The following is a 21,682-nucleotide window of genomic DNA, read 5'->3' as shown; positions in this document are numbered from 1 at the left end:
GGGAGTCCCTCACCCCAGGTGCGATTTGGGGAGTCCCTGACCCTTGGGTGCGATTTGGGGATCCCCTCTCCCCCTGGGCGCGATTGGGGGAGTCCCTCCCCCCTGGGTGTGATTGGGGGAGTCCCTCCTCTCTGGGTGCAATTAAGGGAGTCCCTCCCCCCTGGGTGCGATTTGAGGACTCCCTCTCCCTTGGGTGCGATTTGGGGAGCCCCTCTCTCCCTGGGTGTGATTGGGGAGTCCCTCCCCCCGGGTGCGATTTTGGGGAACCCCTCTCCCTTTGAGAGCAATAGGAGAGCCCATCCTTCCTCTGGCTGTGGTAGAGGAGCCTCTCAACCTCTGGGTGCAGTATGGGAGCCCCTCGCCCCTCTGGGTGTGGTGGGGAGAACATCTTTCCATCTGGGTGTTGTATAGCACCCATATTATCTAACCTGTGTTGAGACTGATCCAGGAGTGTTCGGGTAATTGGATTAATGACTGGAATGAACTGTCCATGACTAAACACTGGCATCTCTCACCTACATACGTTTTAATATTAATTAGTTTCCGACTGATACAGTGGTGTTAATAACTTGAGGAAGGATTGGCACCACTGCCAGAGCTGGCTGGCTCAGCTGACTCTTTTTATGAATCAATCTCGTGGGATCTTCTCCTCGCGGAGCGCTTGATGAAAGCCTGACAGGGAAGCCGGTTAATTAAGTTTGTGTTCAGAATGATTTATGTGCAGCAACTCTTTTCTTTATCTTGTCCTACACTTGTACTTTTGACAGACTTAAATATTAATCATCATCTGTGATCCGTTATTTCTCTTGTTTTGGAATCTTGAAGACATTAAGGCATCCTCTAATGCCATCCTCTGGTATCCTTCTCAAGATAGGGACTGGATTTGATTGTTAACCATCTGGGCTAGTGGTGACTGTTTCTCTAAAATTGAGAAACCCCAGTGAAGTGCCAATGTCCCGGGATGCCACCAAGGGTGAAAAAGAGTGCAGGAGAAGCTGAGAGATAGTAACATGGACTGGATAAGTGACACTGGGCTAAAAATTCGGTTGTGTACGCCCTTGTTTGGGTCCTACGGGTGCTGTTTTGTGTTGAAGATGGCGTATGTGCAACATGCGTACACTTCTGGTGCGGGCCAAGCCGGATGCCATTTTGGTGAAGGCATTAGTGTCGGCGCTGCAAGTGTGCGGCAGAAGTATGCAGAGTACAAGATCGTGACTTCAATCATGATTGGATGCCAGCATTGCCATTTTCAACCTCAACGCAGGAGTTAATGTCCTCTCTTAGGGACCAAGTTTCCACACGATAAAAAATGGGCGCCCCTCCGAGCTTGGCGCCCGTTTTTCGCGTCTAAAACGGCGCCTAAAACAAACTGCGCGATTCTGGAGCGCCCTGCAGCTCCTTGTCTGCCTGGCGCGGTGCCCAGGGGGGCGGAGCCTACACTCGCGCCAATTTTGTAAGTGGGAGGGGGCGGGTACTATTTAAATTAGTTTTTTTCCTGCCGGCAACGCTGCGCGTGCCCGTTGGAGCGTTCGCGCACGCGCAGTGTGAAGGAAACATTGGCACTCGGCCATTTTTGTAGTTTTTTGTAGCTGTTTAATTTTTGAACATTTTTTAATAAAAGCACACTGCCATCAGCATATCAGCACTTGCAGCCTTCTCACTGTCTCCTTCCCCCCCCCCCCCACGGGAAAGAATGGGCGCCCACCCCCCCCACCGCGGGAAAGAACGGGCGCCTCCTCCCCCCCCCCCCGCGGGAAGAACGGGCGCCTCCTCCTCCCCCCCCCCCCACCCCGCGGGAAGAACGGGCGCCTCCTCCCCCCCCCCCCGCGGGAAGAACGGGCGCCTCCTCCCCCCCCCCCCGCGGGAAAGAACGGGCGCCTCATCCTCCCGCCCCCCCCTCCACCTCGCGGGAAGAACGGGCGCCTCAGGCTGACTGCAGCATTCTCCGTGCCTGAAGCACTTTCACACAGGTAGGAAGATGGTTTATTTAATCTTTTCTTTGCTTATAAATGTTTATTCAGGTTGGATTTATTTGTACAATATTTGTAGAAGTATAAATAAGAATTTATTGTAGAATTTAATGACTTCCCTTCCCCCCATCCCCCCCACCTCGTTCTGGACGCCGAATTTGTAACATGCGCTTGATTTTTTAATGTGTAGAACAGGTTTTTTCAGTTCTACAAAAATCTTCACTTGCTCCATTCTAAGTTAGTTTGGAGTACGTTTTCACTGTGGAAACTTTCAAATCAGGCGTCAGTGGCCGGACACGCCCCCTTTTGAAGAAAAAATTCTGTTCCAAAGTAGAACTGTTCTACCTGACTAGAACTGCAGAAAAAAAAATGTGGAGAATTGCGATTTCTAAGGTAGTCCGTTCTCCACCAGTTGCTCCTAAAAATCAGGCGCAAATCATGTGGAAACTTGGGCCCATAAACTCTTACAGCTGAACATGCGTTCAGCAGCAGGAAGGACCCCCCCCACCCCCCACCAGCGCTATTTAAAGGGGTCATCACCTACTTACAGGTTAGTTACTGATTGATTTCTACTAGCTGTTGCTGAGTTTGTAGAACTGTTTGGTGCTTTCTAGACTTCTTTAAAATTGCCTAAACTCTACAAGGCATGGTGTGGTATGTACTCAAAGACTTGATACTGACTTGCAAGGGGTCTGCTGAGATCAATTGCTCCCAGACATGGGTGCAGTAGTTAGTATCCCCCTTGGCCTGCAGCATGATAGAGAATGAGCACAGGTGGCACAGAGCAGGACAAGCTAGAAGAAGCAGGAGGAGGAGGGGGAGAAGAGCTACCAGAAGGAGGCCATATCCACCCAGAGTCTTCAGGGAGCAATTCTCCTACCTCAACCTTAGCGATGAACAGTGCATGCAACATCTCCATTTTACTAAGGAGGTGCTCACTGAAATCTGTTACCTGGTGTAGGCAGACTTGCAGTCTCAGTTCAGGGTGAGGACAGTGGCAGTAAAGGTAACTATGGGCTTGAACTTCTTCGCATCAGGCTCGCTCCAGGCTGGAGCAGGCGACATCTGTAACATCTCCCAGTTCTCCGCCCACTCCTATATAAGGGAGCTAAGTGAGGCTCTGTATGCAAATAGAGCTGAATACATTTCATTCTCTCTTGCCAGAGAGAAACAGGTGGAATGAGCACATGGCTTTGCCAGAATAGCAGGCTTTCCCATGGTGCAGGGTGCCATTGACTGCAAACTTGTCACTTTGCGGGTGCCAAATCTCAATTCGGAGATATACCATTCCCTCAGTGCCGAGCTGGTGTGCGACCATGCAAGTCAATGCTCGGTATCCTGGCACCAGTCATGATGCCTTTATTCTGCGGCAGTCCACTGTACCATCAGCCACCATGAAAAACCAGAGGGTGGCTACTGAACGACAAGTGCTGTCTGACCACTTGGCTCATGACTCCGCTGCACAGCCCACTCATTCGTGGGCAACATGCGCACAAGGAAAGCCATACTGGCACACGGAATCTAAGAGAAGACCTTTGGTATCCTTAAATAACGCTTCCGGTGCTTGGACCGTATCTGCAGTGCCCGCCAAGCATCTCAAGATTTGTTGTGGTCTGCTGCATGCTCCACAACCTCCCCATTATGAGGGCATATCCCTTGCTACCAGACATATGTAGACCAGTTGAGGAGGAGGAGGAGGAGGAAGGGAGGAGGCAACCCAGACAGCCCCTTTCCTCCCAGCTATCGGTGATCGACTCATCCGACTGCGGTCCCAGTAAACACAACCCCAATCCTCCATTCACCAATAGTCCCACACCTCACCTTCCCGCTGTAATTGACAATTATAGCATCCTCTTGGACATCCTCTTGCCAGACACGAGACTTCCAAAGCAAGTGCTCTACTCGGAGCTCCTTCACGGCAAACAAGCCAAAGGTGGGCAGCGGAAACGCTACAAGGACACCCTCAAAGCCTCCCTGATAAAGTGCGACATCCCCACTGACACCTGCGAGTCCCTGGCCCAAGACCGCCCTAAATGGAGGAAGTGCATCCGAGAGGACAGTGAGCATCTTGAGTCTTGTCACCGAGAGCATGCAGAAATCAAGCGCAGGCAGCGGAAAGAGCGTGCGGCAAACCAGTCCCACCCACCCCTTCCCTCAACGACTATCTGTCCCACCTGTGACAGAGTCTGTGGCTCTCGTATTGGACTGTTCAGCCACCAAACAACTCACTTCAGGAGTGGAAGCAAGTCTTCCTCGATTCCGAGGAACTGCTAATGATGATGATGATGCTACAGTAAAAGCCAACATAAACCAAACATTGCAAACCAATTTTATCAATCAAACCATTAAAATATTTCATTCAAATTCAACTAATCACCTGTGTTCCGTTGTCTGTCTTTCCTAGTGCTCCTATGTAATGCTACCCAAGTGGCAGCAGCATGGCTGATGACTTTCAGTGGGGGGAGACAGCAGATGATCTGCAGCAGTAGGGGTGTGTGAGGGGGACAAAGTTCCACATTCCCCTTTTTTCTGCCTGTGCCTGTGGGTCCTTCTCTCCATCCGAGACAGTGTCACCACCAGTTCCTTTCCCCAAGGTTACACACCAGTTGGTGGTTCTGAGTTGATTTTGTGATCATGTCCTTGGTCTCCTTGTTTCCAGTTGTACCCTGTTAGGTCACTCATTATGCAACAAGATAAATAACACTTTTTCCTCAGTGGTACTTGTAGCAGTATGTAGAATAGCAGGCGACATGTGTAATATCTCTCCCTGCTGCTCACATCTGGACTTCCAGACTTGCACAAGTCTATCTTTTCAGGCGCCCACATCTGGTAGTTGTCCTGACTAATGTCATTGATATAGAAATATCATTGATATCGAAATAGAGAAGTAGATAGACCAATTTCCTTTGCCCTTCACTCTATGAACACTGAGCCTCCTGTATCTGGGAGTTCAGATCCTTATTGTGGCCCTGACACTACCTAAGCACAGGAAAACCCCTTAGAAGTGACATGCCCAAAGTGAAAGAAAAGAAGAGCGTGCATTTATATAGTGTCTTTCACAATCTCTGGACATCCCAAAGTGCTTCATAAGCAACTCAGTTTTGAAGTGTAGTTGCTGTTGTAGTGTAGGAAACACAGCAGCCAATTTGCGCATAGCAAGAGCCCACAAACAAAGCACTGAGGTAAAGAACCAGGTAATCTGTTTTTGTGATGTTGGTTGATAAATAAAATATGTCAAGACACCAGGAGAATGGACCTGCTCTTCTTCGAATAGTGCCGCGGGATCTTTAACATCAGATGGGGCCCTGGTTTAATATCTCAGCTATTTACAATCAATATCAATGACTTAGATGAGTGGATCAAGTGTAATGTGTATCCAAGTATTCAGACAATACAAAGCTAGGTGAGAAAGTAAGCTGCGAGGAGGATGCAAAGAGGCACGTTAAGTGAGTGGGCAAGAACATGGCAGATGGAATATAATGTGAAGAAATTATCCACTTTGGGCAGAAAAATAGAAAAGGATACTTTTTAACTGGTGAGAAATTGGGAAATGTTGATATTCAGAGCGATCTAGGGGTCCTTGTACACGAATCACAAAGTTACAGCAGGATCAGCAAGCAATTAGGAAAGCAAATGGTATGTTTGCCATTATTACAATAGGAAGTCTTATTGCAATTATATAGGGCCTTGGTGATAACACACCTGGAGTACTGTGTACAGTTTTGGTCTCCTTACCTAAAGAAGCATATACTTTTCTTAGATGGAGTGCAACAAAGGTTCACTAGACTGATTTCTGGGATGGGGGGAATTGTCCTATGAGGTGACATTGAGTAGACTAAGCCTTTATTCTCTAGAGTTTAGAAGAATGAGGGGTGATCTCATGAAATATATAAAATTCTTAAAGGGCGGGAAGTAGGTGTTGAGATAGAAGATCAGCCATGATCTTATTGAATGGTGGAGCAGGCTCGAAGGGGCGAATGGCCTATTCCTGCGCCTATTTCTTATGTTCATCCGATAGTGCGCCTCTCCTTTGGTACTGCGCCAAGTTGTCAGCAAGGAGTAATTGCTCAAGTCTCTGGAGTTGGACTTGAACTCATGACCTTCTGACTCAGAGGTGAGAGTACATCCCACTGCTCCATGGCTAACAAATAGTGGAGGAAACTGTAACACTGCATCAACTATAAGGCCTTCCCCCTGGTACTCATCCTAGTTGCCTGCCTGTTCTGTGTTTCTCCACTCAGGTAGCTGGGCAAAGCACGAGCACCCACACCTACTGTGCCTGGGCCTTCACCGAGTAGAGACCCAGGAAAATGAGACGGGAGACATGCTGAAGTCAATCATACCTCATTGCCATTGATTAACATGATCACATTCGTTACAGGCAAAAGTGCTCCATCTGCCCCTTGACTAAAGCCCCAGAAGTGCATGTGAAGTGCAAAGGGGTTGGAGACAAGACATTGAAGGTTTTCAACCATTTTTCCTCTATTTCTTGCTTGGTAACTATGGGTTTAAAGCAAATTAATTTCAGTTTGCAATCACTGGGACTTCATGACCTTACTTGGATACTGCATACAGTTCTGGTCACTAGGCAACAAGAGTGATGTGTAAGTGTGGGATAAATGCAGAGAGTGATTTCAGATGTGAGCTGGATGGGCTTTTAGGGAAGGGTAAAAATGTCCGACTCTACAGCCTGGAGAGAAGAGGGTTGAACGGAACCTGGTTGAAGAATATAAATTATAAAAGTAATAGTGGGTGCATGAATCAGAGCCAGGCATAAAAATTAGAGAAAAACAAAATGGATCAGATATATCCTTAAACAAAGGGCGGAAATGTCTGTGATAATCGGCTAGGCCACAGATGGGGGAGGGGTGAGAGAGGCATTTCTCAAGGCTGGTCAGGACAGAATTGGAAGCTAGGATCCTCAGTGAGGATCAAATGAGGGTGGCTTCAATGAGAGGATTAGATAGGGTACCATAGGATGGGCTTCCATGGGACAGTTACTGTAGTAGAATCATAGAATGGTTACAGCACAGAAGGAGGCCATTCGGCCCGTCAAGCTTATGCCCACTCTCTGCATGAGCACTTCAGCTCGTCCCACTCCCCCGCCCCTTCCCCGTAGCCCTGCATTTTTTTGTCTTGCAGGTACTTATCCAATTCCCTTTTGAAAGCCACAATTGAATCTGCCAGACCCATTCTCAAGCCACTGAAATTGGCTTTCCTCCAATGAAGTATTTTTACTCTAGATTGCTCCCTATTCTTTTCCACAGCTAGTCTAAACCTTATAATACTGTGATCACTGTTCCGTAAATGTTCCCCTACTAACACTTCCTCTACTTGACCCACCTCATTCCTCAGAACCAGATCCAGCAATGTCTCCTTCCTCTTTGGGCCGGAAACGTACTGATCAAAAAAGTTCTCCTGAACACACTTCAGAAATTCTTCCCCCTCTCTGCCCTTTACACTACTACTATCCCAGCCTACTTGAAGTCCTCCATTATCATTGCTCTATAGTTCTTGCACCTCTATGTAATTTCCCTGCAAATTCGCTCCCCATATCCTTTCCACTTGTTGGTGGCCTATAGAATTCATCTCGTAGTAGTCCTACAGGGACGGGCTTCGATGGCACAGTTACTGTACTACAGGCATGGACTTTGATGAGAGAGTGAGAGTATTAGAGAGAGTCAGTTTGCCAGAGGGATGGGCTTTAATGGGAAAATCAGTGTATATGAGGGATTCCATGGTCATCACCCCTTATAGGATCCAAGTTTGTCCCCAGGGGTATGGTGTGGTGCACTGACTTTTTAGAACAGAAACGACATCTATTATTTACCTTGGTATTCTCCCCTCCGTCCAGTCGATCCAAGTCCTTGGCGCAGCGCAGCAGAACGTGTTCAGCCTCCCCTTCTCCACTCCCCCCTCTCCTCTATCTCCCTCTCCTCTCCCCCCCTCTCCTCTCCCCCCCCCCTCCTCTCACCCCTCTTCTGCCTCCTCTCCCCCCCCTCCTCTCACCCCTCTTCCCCCTCCTCTCCTCCCTCGCTCATCTCCCCCCTCCTCTCCCCTCCCTCCTCTCCCCTCCCTCCCTCTCCTCTCCCCTCCCTCCCCCCTCCTCTTCCCTCTCTCCCCCTCCTCTTCCCTCTCTCCACCTCCTCTTCCCTCCATCCTCTTCCTTCCCTCTCCTCTCTCCCCCTCCTCTTCCCTCCCCTCCCTCCCTCTCCTCTTCCCTCCCCCTCCTCTCCCCTCCCTCCCCCTCCTTCCCTCTCTCCCCCTCCTCTTCCCTCCCTCCCGCCCCTCCTCTTCCCCTCTTCTCCTCTCCCCACCCCTCGCTGTCAGAAACACAGAGAAACACTGACACTGACAGAGAGAGAGACACTGACAAAGAGAGTGGCACTGACAGAGGCAGAGAGAGAGACACTGACAGAGACAGAGAGAGAGAGAGACAACTGGGAGGGGGGTGGCTGTCTCAGTATGCTGTTGGAGGGCTCCCGGTGCTGCAGTCGGTGAGTAGAAATGTAATTTTTTATTTATTGATTTTTTAATTATTTTTAATTTTTAATTTTTAAATTTTTTTTGATTTATTGGTTGATTTATTGAGTTATTTATCATTTATTATTGATGATGGCTCGTTATTTGTAAAAGTGAAATGTTTAATGTTTGTAAACTTCCCCCGCCCCATCTCTCGTTCCCTATGCCTGATTTATAAGTGTAGGCAAGGTTTTTCTGAGCGTACAAAAATCTACACTTACTCCATTCTAAGTTAGTTTGGAGTAAGTTTTCGCTGCCTAAACTTGCAAAGCAGGCATAAGTGGCTGGACACTCTGCCTTTTGAAAAAAAATCTGTTCTAAAATGGAACTATTCTAACTGACTAGAACTGGAGCAATCTAAATGCCGAGAATTGCAATTTCTAAGATGCTCTATTCTAAACTAGTTGCTCCAAAAAAAATAGGAGCAACTCAGGCCGAAACTTAAGCCCATAATAATATTTGGCACAGCATCCCAAAATCTCCAACATTCCATGAGCAAAGCCACGGAACATCAGCTTTTTTAAATTCGTTCTTGGGATGTGGGAGTCGTTGGCAAGACCAACATTATTGCTCTTGAGACATTGGTGGTGAGCTGTCTCCTTGAACCACTGCAGTCCCTGTAGTGAAGGTAGTCCCATAGTCCTGTTAGGTAGGGAGTTCCATGATTTTGACCCAGCGACTTTGAAGGAGTGAAAATATATTTCCAAGTCAGGATGGTGTGTGACTTGGAGGGAACTTAGAGGTGATGGTGTTCCCATGCGCCTGCTGCCTTTGACCTTTTAGGTAATAGAGATTGTGGGTTTGAGAGGTGCTGTTGAAGAAGCCGTGGCGAGTTACAGCAGTGCATCTTGTATATGGTACATACTGCAGCCACAGTGTGCCGGTGGTGGAGGGAGCGAATGTTTAAGGTGATGGATAGGGCGCCAATCAAACAGGCTGCTTTGTCCTGTATGGTGTCGAGCTACTTGAGTGTGGTTGGAGCTGCACTAATCTAGGCAAATGTAGAGTATTCCATCACACTCCTGATTGTGCCTTGTAGATTATGGAAAGGCTTTGGGGAGTCAGGAGGTGAGACACTCGCCGCAGAATACCCAGCCTCTGACCTGCTCTTGTAGCCTCAGTATTTATATGGCTGGTCCAATTAAGTTTCCGGTCAATGGTGACCCTCATGATATCGATGGTGGGGGATTCGACGATGGTAATGACGTTGGTTAGACTCTCTCTTGTTGGAGATGGTCATTGCCTGGCACTTGTGTGACACGAATGTTACTTGCCACTTTTAGCTTGAATGTTGTCCAGGTCTTGCTGCATGCAGGCTTCGACTGCTTCATTATCTGAGGAGTTGCGAATGGAACTGAACACTGTGCAATCATCAGCGAACATCCCCACTTCTGACTTTATGATGGAGGAAAGATCGTTGATGAAGCAGCTGAAGATTGTCAGTGCCCTGAGGAACTCCTACAGCGATGTCCTGGTGCTGAGGTGATTGGCCTCCAACCACCACAACCATCTTCCTTTGTGCTAGGTATGACTTTAGCCAGTGGAGAGTTTCCCCCTGATTCCCATTGACTTCAATTTTACTAGGACTCCTTGAGGCCACATTCGGTCAACTGCTGCCTTTATGTCAAGAACAGTCACTCTCACCTCATCTCTAGAATTCAGCTCTTTTGTTCATGTTTGGACCAAGTCTGTAATGAGGTATGGAACTGAGTGGTCCTGGAGGAACCCAAACTGAGCATCAGTGAGCAGGTTATTATTGAGTAAGTGCCGCTTTTGATAGAACTGTCGATACCATCTTCCATCACTTTGCTGATGTTGTAAAGTTTTAGAGACTTGTCCACCATACCTCAGGGTGTCAGACTGTCATGTTTGTAAGTGTCACAGTGTGAGGTTTGTAAGTGTCACAAGTAACAAAAACAAGAAAGCTAGTCATTTTCTGTTGAATTTAAAGAAGCTTCCTCAGTAACAGAACATATCCACTAATTGACCTCATAAGATAGATTCTTGACTTGAAAAAGATAGGCCAGATTACACCAGCTGCCTTAGCAGCATAATAATGGATTACATGGTATAAAACTTATGCTCTTGGAAAACAGAACTTATATTAGACTCTAATATGCGCTTTGCAGCACGTTGGAGTATTCACTGACAGTCAAAAAATAAAATTCAGAATCTTGGACTACCCAAATGAACCTGATAGAGCATTTGAGGAGGTGATAGATAAAGTGGATTGGGACACTGCAGTCAATATCAAAATATTAAATATTCTATCTCACAGTTCCTTCTATACTTCCTTCATAAATAGGTGAATGATAATGTTAAAATAATGCAGAATCTAGGCTTTAATGTTTTTGTAATATAGCTCCATCTACTGGACTACTGCTCCACCTAGTGAACTACTGTAGTAATACAACTGCTGATGTATAATAATAAAAGGGTCAGGTGACCAGGTTACTTGACAAGTTTTCATTAGAGTCTGTGTGTTTATGATGTCGTGAAGAAGATATCACATTGGCGATGAGGATAAGATAATCGGATTCCCCAGCTGAAATTTTTGTTGAACCAACAGAGAGACTTTGAGAGGTTCTTTGTTTTGCAGCACAGCTAAAAATCCAACGGAAATTTCAAGCACACTGTTGACATTGCCACCAGAGTTCAGATGGCTGTGCCTATGGGAATAGTAGGGCACTTGGGTGAGTTCCATCGCAACTGAGAGACTTTCGGAGCGTATGTGGAGCAGCTAGAAATGTTTTTCACCGCCAATAATATTGTCGAAGTCCCCGATGATGAAAACCGTAACCAAGTGGCGTTAGAAAGAACACGGACAATTTTTCTGACTGAAGCAGGCCCCAAGATCTATGAAACCCTGAAAAATGTGCTTGTTCCCGTCAAGCCAAAGGACACGCCACTGAAAGAGATGCTACAGCACTACAGTCCTAAGCCCCTGGAAATTGCTGAAAGTTCTCATTTTGGAACATTAGAGCAATTATATGATGAGAGTATCAATGAGTAGCTTTAAAAAAGCTATCCATTCACTGTCATTTCGGAAACTTTCAGGACCGAGCATTGCGTGCCTCTTTGTTTGTGGGATGAAAATCGAAGCAATCAGAAGAAAGTTGTTGACACCCCCAATTTGATTTTTGATTTAGCTTGTCAGACAACTATGTCGATGGATATGGCCGACCAATACTCCCAAAAATTTTGTGCCATTTCCAGTCGTCAGACAACCAAGGTGAATCACCTGCAGGTTGAAAGAAAAAGACAGCTGGGCCCCAAGGCCTCAGCAATTGACCAAGGTAACAATACATTGAAGTCATGCTTTCAGTGTCTGGGGCAACACATTGCTCAAAGCTGTCCATATGTGAAGGCAGAATGTTTCTTCTACAAGAAAGCTGGGCATCTTGCAAAGGCATGCCAACTGAAGAGTAAACCAACTTTCAAAGCTATAAGTAGAAATCGCCAGAGACTACATAGCATTGAAGAGAGGCAACAGGATGAGGTTTTGGAAATACATGGCATCAGGAGCACTAGGGTATCTAACAACGATTCATAGAAACAGAAATTTACAGCACAGAAGGAGGCCATTCCGGGCCATCATGTCTGCGCGGCCGACAAAGAGCCACACAGCTCTTGGTCAGCAGCCCTAAAGGTTACATAAAGGTACACCTATGAACAATGACAGAAAGGCAAAGAGCACCCAGCCCAACCAATCCACCACAGCACAACTGTGACACTCCTTATACTAAAACATTCTACACTCCACCCCAACCGGAGCTATGTGATCTCCTGGGAGAGGCAAAAACCAGATAAAAACCCAGGCCAATTTAGGGAGAAAAGATCTGGGAAAATTCCTCTCTGACCCATCCAGGCGATCGAAACTAATCCAGGAGATCACCCTGGCCGTATTTTATTTCCTGCAGTACTTACCATTATATCTGCTCCATCCAACAAAAGGTCATCCAGTCTAATCCCAATGACTAGCTTTACACCCATAACCCTGCAGGTTGCTGCACTTTAAGTGCCCATCCAACCATCTCTTAAAAGTGGTGAAGGTTTCTGCATTCACCACTCTTCCAGGCAGCGAGTTCCAGATCCCCACAACCCTTTGCATAAAGAAGCCCCCCCCTCAAAATCTGCTCTAAACCTTCCACCAATCACCTTAAAAACTATGCCCCTTCGTAATAGACCCCTCCACCAATGGAAATAGACCCTTACTATCCATTATCTCCAGGCTCCTCAATATTTTGTACACCTCAATGAGGTCTCCTCTCAATCTCCTCTGTTCCAATGAGAACAAACCCAGCCTATCCAATCTGTCCTCATAACCGAGATGCTCCATTCCAGGCAGCATCCTAGTAAATCGCCTCTGCACCCTCTCTAGTGCAATCACGTCCTTCCTATAATACGGCGACCAGAACTGCACGCAATACTCCAGCTGTGGCCTAACCAAAGTATTATAGAATTTAAGCATAACCTCCCTGCTCTTATATTCTATGCCTCGGTCAATAAAGTTAAGCTTTCCATATGCTTTCTTAACCACCTTACCCATCTGGCCTGCTACTTTCAGGGATCTGTGGACAAGCACTCCAAGGTCCTTTTGTTCATCTACACTATTAAGTGGCCTACCGCTTAATGTGTATATCTTTTCCTTTTTAGTCCTCCCAAAGTGCATCACCTCACACTTCTCTGAATTAAATTCCAATTGCCACTGCTCTTCCCACCTGACCAGTAGATTGATATCCTCTTGCAGCCCATGACTTTCCTCTTAATTTTTAACCACACAGCCAATTTTAGTGGTGTCTGCAAACTTCTTAATCATACTCCCTATATTCAAATCTAAATCGTTCATATATATTCACAAAAAGCAAAGGACCCAGTACTGAGCCCTGCGGAACCCAAGTGGAAACATCCTTCCAGTCACAAAAACGTCCATCAATCATTACCCTTTGCTTCCTACCTCCAAGCCAATTTTGGATCCAACTTGATACTTTGCCCTGTATTCCATGGGCTTTAACCTTCATGACCAGTCTACCATGTGGGACCTTATCAAAAGCTTTGCTAAAGTCCATATATACTACATCGTATGCACTACCCTCATCAACCCCCTTGGTTACCTCCTCAAAAAATTCAATCAGGTTGGTCAGACACGATCTTCCCTTAACAAACCCGTACTGACTGTCCCTAATTAATCCTTGTCTTTCCAAATGCAGATTTATCCTGTCTTTCAGGATTTTTTTCCAATAATTTTCCCACCACTGAGGTTAGGCTGACAGGCCTGTAATTATTCGGCCTATCCCTTTCTCCCTTCTTAAACAAGGGTATTACATTAGCAGTCCTCCAATCCTCAGTCACCATGCCCAGATCCAAAGAGGACTGGAAAATAATGGTCAAGGCCTCTGCTATTTCCTCTATTACTTCGCTCAACAGCCTGGGATGCATTTCATCCAGGCCTGAGGACTTATCTACTTTCAAAGCTGCTAAACCCCTTAATATTTCCTCTCTCACTATATTTATTTCATCCAGAATATCACACTCTTCCTCGATAGCAATATCTGCATTGCCCCTTTCCTTTGGGAAAACAGATGCAAAGTATTCGTTAAGAACCCTCCCAACATCTTCCGCTTCCACACAAAGATTACCCTTATGGTCTCTAAATAGGCCCTACCCTTTCTTTAATTACCTTCTTACTCTTAATATATTTAAAGAACATCTTGGAGTTTTCCTTAATTTTACTGGCCAAGAATTTCTCGTGCTCTCTCTTAGCATTCCTAATATCCTTTTTAATTTTTGCCATGTATCTTCGTGCAAGTAGACATTGCAGGAACCAGCATACCCATAGAAATCGCCACTGGTGCATTCGTGAGCGTAGTACCGGAATCGCTATATCTTGACAAGTTGAGTGATTTTCCGATAGAAAAATCGAAGATAGAGCTACGAGGCTACTCAGGAGAGCAAATCCCTTTGGTAGACATATCACTGTGCCGGTGAAATACATGGATCAGTTTCAGAGCTTCCCTCTCTTTAGTTGTAGCAGGAGAGAAGCCTATCTTGATAGGTAGAAATTGGTTGGGATCACTGAAGCTGGATTGGAATGAGATTTTTCGTGTTGAAATGAGATTTGCATCAAAGGATGATGTCATCAAGCAGTAGCTGAAGGCGTTCCGTGAAACAGGCAGTCCGATTCAAGGTTTCAAAGCGAGTGTCAGAAGGACGCTAGATCAGTTTACTGCAAGCCATGTCCCATACCATACGTACTCGAGGAGAAAGTTGAGCAAGAACTCAAAAGACTAGAGACTGAGAACATTACCTCTCAGGTAGATCTAAGTAATTGGGCTACACTCATAGTTATTGATATAAGTCAGATGGTAATGCTGATGCTATGTCCAGGGTGCCATCCCCATCACAAGATACACCCAATAGGGAAGAAGTGTTCTATTTTTCATACATTGATGAACTGCCAGTCACAGTTGAAGAGATTGGTAGAGCAACCAAGTGTGACCCAGTTATATCAAAGGTGTATGATTACATAGCAAATGGCTGGCAAACCAGGTATCAGAGAAAGATATTCAACCATACTTCGTTCATAGGAATGAATTATCAGTGGATAAAGATTCAGAGTAACTATTTGTACTGTCCTTTTTCTGTCCTTCTGCACCTACGACCTCTGGACTCTGCTCCCGAGGCCTCCCGCCCGAAACTGGAACCCGAACCGGAAATGGGGCCACGCAATAGAACACGTTGTTCGTCAGAGCCTGCGGGCGGCGGGGAGAGAAGGGGCGGTGGGGAGAGAGCCTGCGGGCGGCGGAGAGGAGCGGCAGGGAGAGAGCCTGCGGGCGGCGGAGCGAGAGACTGCGGGCGGCGGAGAGGTGCGGCGGGGAGAGAGCCTGCAGGTGGTGGAAAGAGAGCCTGCGGGCGGCGGGGAGAGAGCCGGCGGGCGGCGGGGAGAGAACCTGCGGGCGGCGGAGAGGTGCGGCGGGGAGAGAGCCTGCGGGCGGGGGGAGAGCCTGCGGACGGCGGAGAGGGGCGGCGGGGAGAGAGCCTATGGGCGGCGGGGAGAGGTGGTGGGGAGAGAGAGACGCGGGGGGGAAGGGATGAGAGAGAGAGACATGGGGGGAGGGGAGAGAGAGAGAGAGACATGGGGGTGGGGGTTGGGAAGAGAGAGGGAGAGAGTGAGACACGGGGGGGGAGAGAGACATGGGGGGGGAGACACGGGGTGGGGAGGGAGAGAGAGAGGAAACAGGAGAGGGGAGAGAGGAAACAGGGAAGACGGATCACGTTCTTCCAACCTCCTTTACACCCACACCCAATTTCTTGGAAAGCTCAGTGCTTGTGTTAGAAGGGACATCGTTGAAGTGGATGAAATCCAGAAGTCACGACACTGTCATTATTCAGTTCATACCCAATAAACCTGTTAAAAATCCCTGACCCCCACACAATGCCCCATCTGCGGGGGGTGGGCGCGTGGGGGGGTTAAGGGACTTCAGCTGGGGAAGGCAACACTTGCGCTGTTGTCAGGGACTTCGGCTAGAACTTGGTGGCTTTTGCTGGGTTGTTCAAGATCTGTCCTCTCTGGCTTCTGAAGTCAAAATGGATCGAATTACAATTTGCAAAGTCAGTCAGAACTTCGGCTGGGCGGTACCAGTTACACATTCTAGAGAAACTTCAGGGTGTGGCTTATCCTCCAAGGGAACCAATCAGAGACAAGGTGGCCATTTTGGCAGTACAAATAAACACGTCCATAAAATTGTATTATGTGGGGTGCAAGGGTGGTTATTCCAAATAAGTTCAGGTCCAAATTGTTAGGAGATCTTCATGACCAGCACAAGGGAATGTACTCGACCAAGAGTTTTGCACGCAGTTACTTATGGTGGCCAAGTCTAGATAATGATATAGAGTACATTGTTCGTCAATGTACAACATGTCAATTGGCAAGCAAAAAGCCACCATCAGTACCATTACAGCCATGGAAATGGCCTCCCAGGGTGTGGCAAAGTTTACATGTAGATTTTGCTGAGCTAGAAGGACAACAATTGTTCATTGTGATTGATAGCCATTCGAAGTGGGTAGAGGTGTTTCCGATGTGGAAAATAACAAGTAAAACACTAGACAATTTGTGAAGATTGTTTTCTTTGTATGGCCTCCCAGAAGAAATTGTGTCTGATAATGGGCCACAATTTTGTTCTGACTTTGTACAGTTGATGAGCAGAAATGGTGTGAAATATACCACGGTTCCACCTTACCACCCTGCTTCAAATGGTGCAGCAGAGCGCACAGTACAAATTGTAAAACGTGGCCTTATCAAGCAAATGTTGAAACAGCAGTTGTTGTTGGACTACAAATTGGCAAATATTCTAATTACTTATCGTAATACTCCTCATGCAACGACTGGTAGAACACCAGCAGAGTTATTTCTCAAATAAACAAAAGACAGAAATAGACAGTTCCTTAACCGATAAGGGGTTATGGGGAGCGGGCAGGGAAGTGGACCTGAGTTCATGATCGGATCAGCCATGATCATATTAAATGGCGGAGCAGGCTCAAGAGGCAGGATGACCTACACCTGCTCCTATTTCTTATGTTCGTATGACATCCACAAACCAGATTCTCATTGTTAAAGCCAAACTTGGCATAGTCAGTAGAAGAGAAATAATCAAGACAGAAAGAGAATCATGATAGAGGTAGAGTAAGAGTGATAAGTGTGAAATTAAATGAGAAGGTGAGAGTGAAAAATCATCACCATAAGTGGTTAAAGTGGTTACCAGGCAGAATAGTGAAGATATGTGGCCCTCGCACATATTTGATCAGATGTTTGATCATGGGCAGGTTAGGTTTGTTCACATTGATTATATTTTACCTACAGATGTGGAAGGAGTTGAAAGTTGAATTGATTCTATTATTTCTGATAGTCTTGATAGTCTTGTTACAAGTACAGTACCAATAACAAATCCTACATCAGATGTACTAGAAACAAGTCCAAGAGAAAAATCAGAATTGAAATCTGAGTCCGAGTCAGGCAGACAAACAGTCTGAAGTTGTAGTGAATTCAAATGTAGATCAAGGACATCCCTTGGAGAAAAATTCTCCTCAGGCTCAGCCTAGAATGAGTCAAAGTTCGACCCCATGTTTGGAAAATTCTGTTCAAGAGCGACGGTATCCTCTTCGAAACAGAAAAGCAGTTATTAAGTTTGATTTGTAAATATGGCAAAATAAGTCCAATCTTTTGTTCTGTATAACCATGCAAGTTATGTATGATGATTATTTTGTTACGATTACTTCTTCATTAAGACCTGTAATAAAGCTCCACCTCGTGGACTACTGTGGTAATGCAACTGTTGATGTATAATAATAAAGGGTCATGTGGCCAGGTCACCTGATAAGTTTTCAGTAGTGCCATCTTGTATTCTGTGTGTTTATAATGTCGTAAAGAAGATATCACAATTCTGAACAAAATAATAAAAATTATAATAACTTGAGGACTGAGGTTGAATTATAACAGGCTTATCTACAATCTGTTCCTTGATGAGTGGAAACTCTAGAAGGTGAGTGTTTGTGGTGAGGACTAAAAATCCAAAACCTGTGAGAAGATTAAATTAATTTTTATCTTCCTTCTTCACCAAATATCTCTGCAACAATACCTTGCGTGTGAAGGAGTGCTGCTGGGACAGTATGTTGAAATTCAGGAGTTCTAGTTCAGATCGCTACTCCTGACTTGAATGATGGTACAGTCTTTTCCAGAAGTTCCTCCCTTAAGTTCTCCTTTGCTCTGCTGTTCTTGTTTTTTAATGTTTTCTCGCAGAACTTTAGTTGTCCCTAAGCGCTCCGAGCACATCACAAAATTAACTCGGAATGCAAAAACATTCAAGTGCTTGGTTTCATTTGTTGCAGCAACCCAAAATCTAGAAATTTGAATCGTGCTCAAATCGCATGCTGCACGTGCCCAGTGAAGTCGGAGGCAGGACTACAACAAATTGGTCCGCTGGCCTAATTAAAATAGTATCAATAGGCCGGGGGGGGCGGCAACTAATTTGGTAGTCTGGAATGCTGACTGAGAGGCTCAGGTGAGTCCAGGGGGAGGGGGGAGGGATGGGGGGGTTGTGGAGAGGCAATATGGAGGGGGAGCAAGTGTTGGCCTGGCCCCACAATAAGGTAAGTAAAAAAATCTTCGAGTGGCAGCTTCCAGTGGTTCCCTCAATTTGCGTAAGGAATAGACCTCACGGCAGTTTTAGGTGCGTGCTTGCTGAGCAGCGCAATCCAATATGGCAGGTAGGGTACTTCCGCCACAGGATGAGCTCGCACATGTTGCCCACTATATTGGACCCTTAGCCTGGATCGTTTTATGGTACAGTGCGATTGAATTCTAAGCCCCAGTGTTGGGGCTATTTGACTGTTGGGGGCATCACAGCTAAGCTAATCTTGACCTCACTGACTGCACACTTTGCAATTGGAAGTCCCAGGCTGATCTTCCCCTATTGAACCAAGTATCAGTAAGGCCACTTGCTGCTGACACTACTCAAGGGCACCATTTAAAGAAGAGCTGGGGTTGTCCCAGTGTCCTGGCCAATATTCCTCCCTCGACCAACACCAACAAATACAGATTAACTGGCCATTTATTTCATTGCTGCATGTGAGATTTCAATGTATGCAAAATGGTTTCCATGTTTGCCTGCATTGCGAACCTCAAATGAACTTATTGTCTGTAAAGGTCATTGAAAAATTCCTGAGGTGCTGTACAACAACAAATTGCATTTATATTAAATTTATGTGAATGTATTTAAATTATATATATATTAAATATATCTATATATATATATAAAATTTATTAATTTATATACTTGGCCACAGGTAAATTTTAAGGAGTGTCTGAAAGGAGGAGAGGGAGGTTCCAAAGCAGAGAGGTTGAGGGAGGGAATTCCAGAACTTAGGGTCTAGGCAGCTGAAGGCACAGCCGCCAATGGTGGGGCAAGGAAATCAGGCATGCGCAAGAGGTCAGAGTTGGAGTAATACAGAATTCTCAGAGGGTTGAAGGTTTGGATGAGGTTACAGAGATAGGCAGGGGTGGCGAGGCCATGGAAGAATTGAAACACTAGGATGAGAATTTTAAAATCGAGGCGTTGCTGGACCGGAAGCTGAGGTAAGTCAGCGTGCTCAGGGGTGATAGGTGAATGGGACTTAGTACGAGTTAGGACTGCAGCAGAGTTTTGGATAAACTCAACTTTATGGATGCTGGGACTTGGGAGGGCAGCAAGGAGAGCATTGGAACAGTTGTGTTTGCAAGTTCTATCTTTACTACTGTCCCTCAAAGATCAGCAATCTCAGCAGAGACCAGGGATCACACCTGCTCACCTGTTGACCAGGTAAATTCTCGGCATGAGATTTTCCATGATTTAACCGATGTCTCGACGGATCGTCTCTGATTCTAACAATTGAATTGAAACTGTGACAAAATAAATAAGGCTTATCCAACGATTGCATTCCGCAAAAGCGGGATAAGACCACAGGCACTAAGCAGTTTAGGAGATTTCCCCCTTGTTCTTACTCATATTGAACTGGAGAGAGCTGTGAATAATCCTGCTTATGGATTATAAACTGCACCTGAAAAGCTGGAGTGCAAGAATGAGGGATTTATGTCTATTGACAGGATTGTCTATTGACAAAATTGGATTGGCTAAGATAGTGCAGAGAGAATGGAAATGCCTCCAGTCATGACATACTGCACACAGCAGATACTCAGTCTGTACAATTTTGTTTTTGACTTTTGAATTTTGTGCTGATCAAACGGAGGAATGTTGGAAATGGAATACATCTCAGGCACCTAATGTCAGCATCAAACACTCCTTCTATACACTCCCATCAAACACTCCCAAGGCAGTTAGAGCACAGGTTAGATACAATCCTCCCTCCCCTTGAGCCTCCTGTCGGGTGGGAGGTTGGGATGTTGGGATGTAGAGGAGGCTAGAAGCCGTTGTGACCCCATAATCTCAGACTCTTTCTTTAAATCTCCCTCTTCAAAACCTGTCTCTTTGACGGTTCCTGTGACCACTTTCCCAAACTCTTCTGCTGCTTCAGGCACATCTTCACCTCTGTGTACTGCCAGAGGATGCTTATGATGTTGAGAGCGAGATCGAAATTCAAGATGATAGTCATTCTTCTTTCTTCTTTGTTCCCCTTCTCCTCCTCCTTTGTGGCTAAATTCATCAGCTTTGCTCCTGGGCAGGGATTGGTGCCAAGTTGGGTGGGTACAGCATTGTTTGGAGACTAGTGCAGTACCACACTCTAAAGTTAGATTCAGCAACATTAAAACACCTTTGGTCACCTGTTTGTTACCAGTTTTTCTAAGTGACATCAAACATCTGTTATTATCTTTCTTCAGTTTTCATTCCTCTTTTGTTTCCTTTTCTAGGCAAACCTCAAGAAGTTCATGGAATATATCCAGTACTACCATGCTGAGAAGATCAGTAAAATGTTGGAGAAAGGATTGGACCCTAACTTCCATGATCCAGACACAGGAGGTGAGGCAATTCCATTATCCCATACTGGAACATGTGCCAGCAATTTCTGTATTTATTTATTGGCTGAAAGAAAATGTAACTACAAACCTGAACAAGGAGATTAAGAGTGAGGGTTTCCATGAGACTGAGCTTTCAGGGATTAAAGATTTACACGGTATTAGACAATGATTTGTCAATCTCCCAAACCTTAGATTTTGCCTCTTCTCTCATTCTCTTTATTCTCTTCTCTTTTACCTATCTCTCCTTTTCTGCCTCTCTATCCTCTTTCTCTTTCAATATCCTCTTTGTTTTCTCTACACCCTCTGCCTCCTTCTCTTTCCCTCCCCTATCCTCCTTCATGTCATCCTCCTCATCCTCTCTCTCTCTTGTCTTCTCTCCATTCTGCTGCTACCGCTACTATTCCTCCTCTCCTACATCCATTTATCTTCTCTTCTTTCTCTTCTTTCCTCTCTCAAAGGTGTCAGCATTGGCTCAGCAGTAATACTACAACAACAACTTGTATTTATATAGCACCTTTAACGTAGTAAAATGCCCCACAGCATTTCACAAGAGTATTATGAGGCAAAAAATTGACACCGAGCCACATAAGGAGAAATGAGAACAGGTGACCAAAAGCTTGGTCAAAAAGGTGGGTTTTAAGGAGTGTCTTAAGGGAGGAAAGAGAGGCAGAGAGGTTTAGGC

General features: G+C 45.8%; 1 protein-coding gene across 1 annotated transcript in view; it reads left to right on the top strand.

Moving 5' to 3' along the window:
- Window positions 1-21,682, top strand: part of shank3a (SH3 and multiple ankyrin repeat domains 3a) — a 1,463,579-nt gene that overhangs the window by 433,600 nt on the left and 1,008,297 nt on the right. The window contains exon 5 of the mRNA XM_070897277.1: window positions 20,893-21,001. Within this exon, the coding sequence (XP_070753378.1) occupies window positions 20,893-21,001 (109 nt within the window). The remainder of the gene's footprint in view (window positions 1-20,892; window positions 21,002-21,682) is intronic.

Source organism: Pristiophorus japonicus, chromosome 13 (assembly GCF_044704955.1).
Source record: "Pristiophorus japonicus isolate sPriJap1 chromosome 13, sPriJap1.hap1, whole genome shotgun sequence".
Classification (NCBI taxonomy): Eukaryota; Metazoa; Chordata; class Chondrichthyes; family Pristiophoridae; genus Pristiophorus; species Pristiophorus japonicus.
This window is presented reverse-complemented; position numbering and strand designations above follow the sequence as displayed.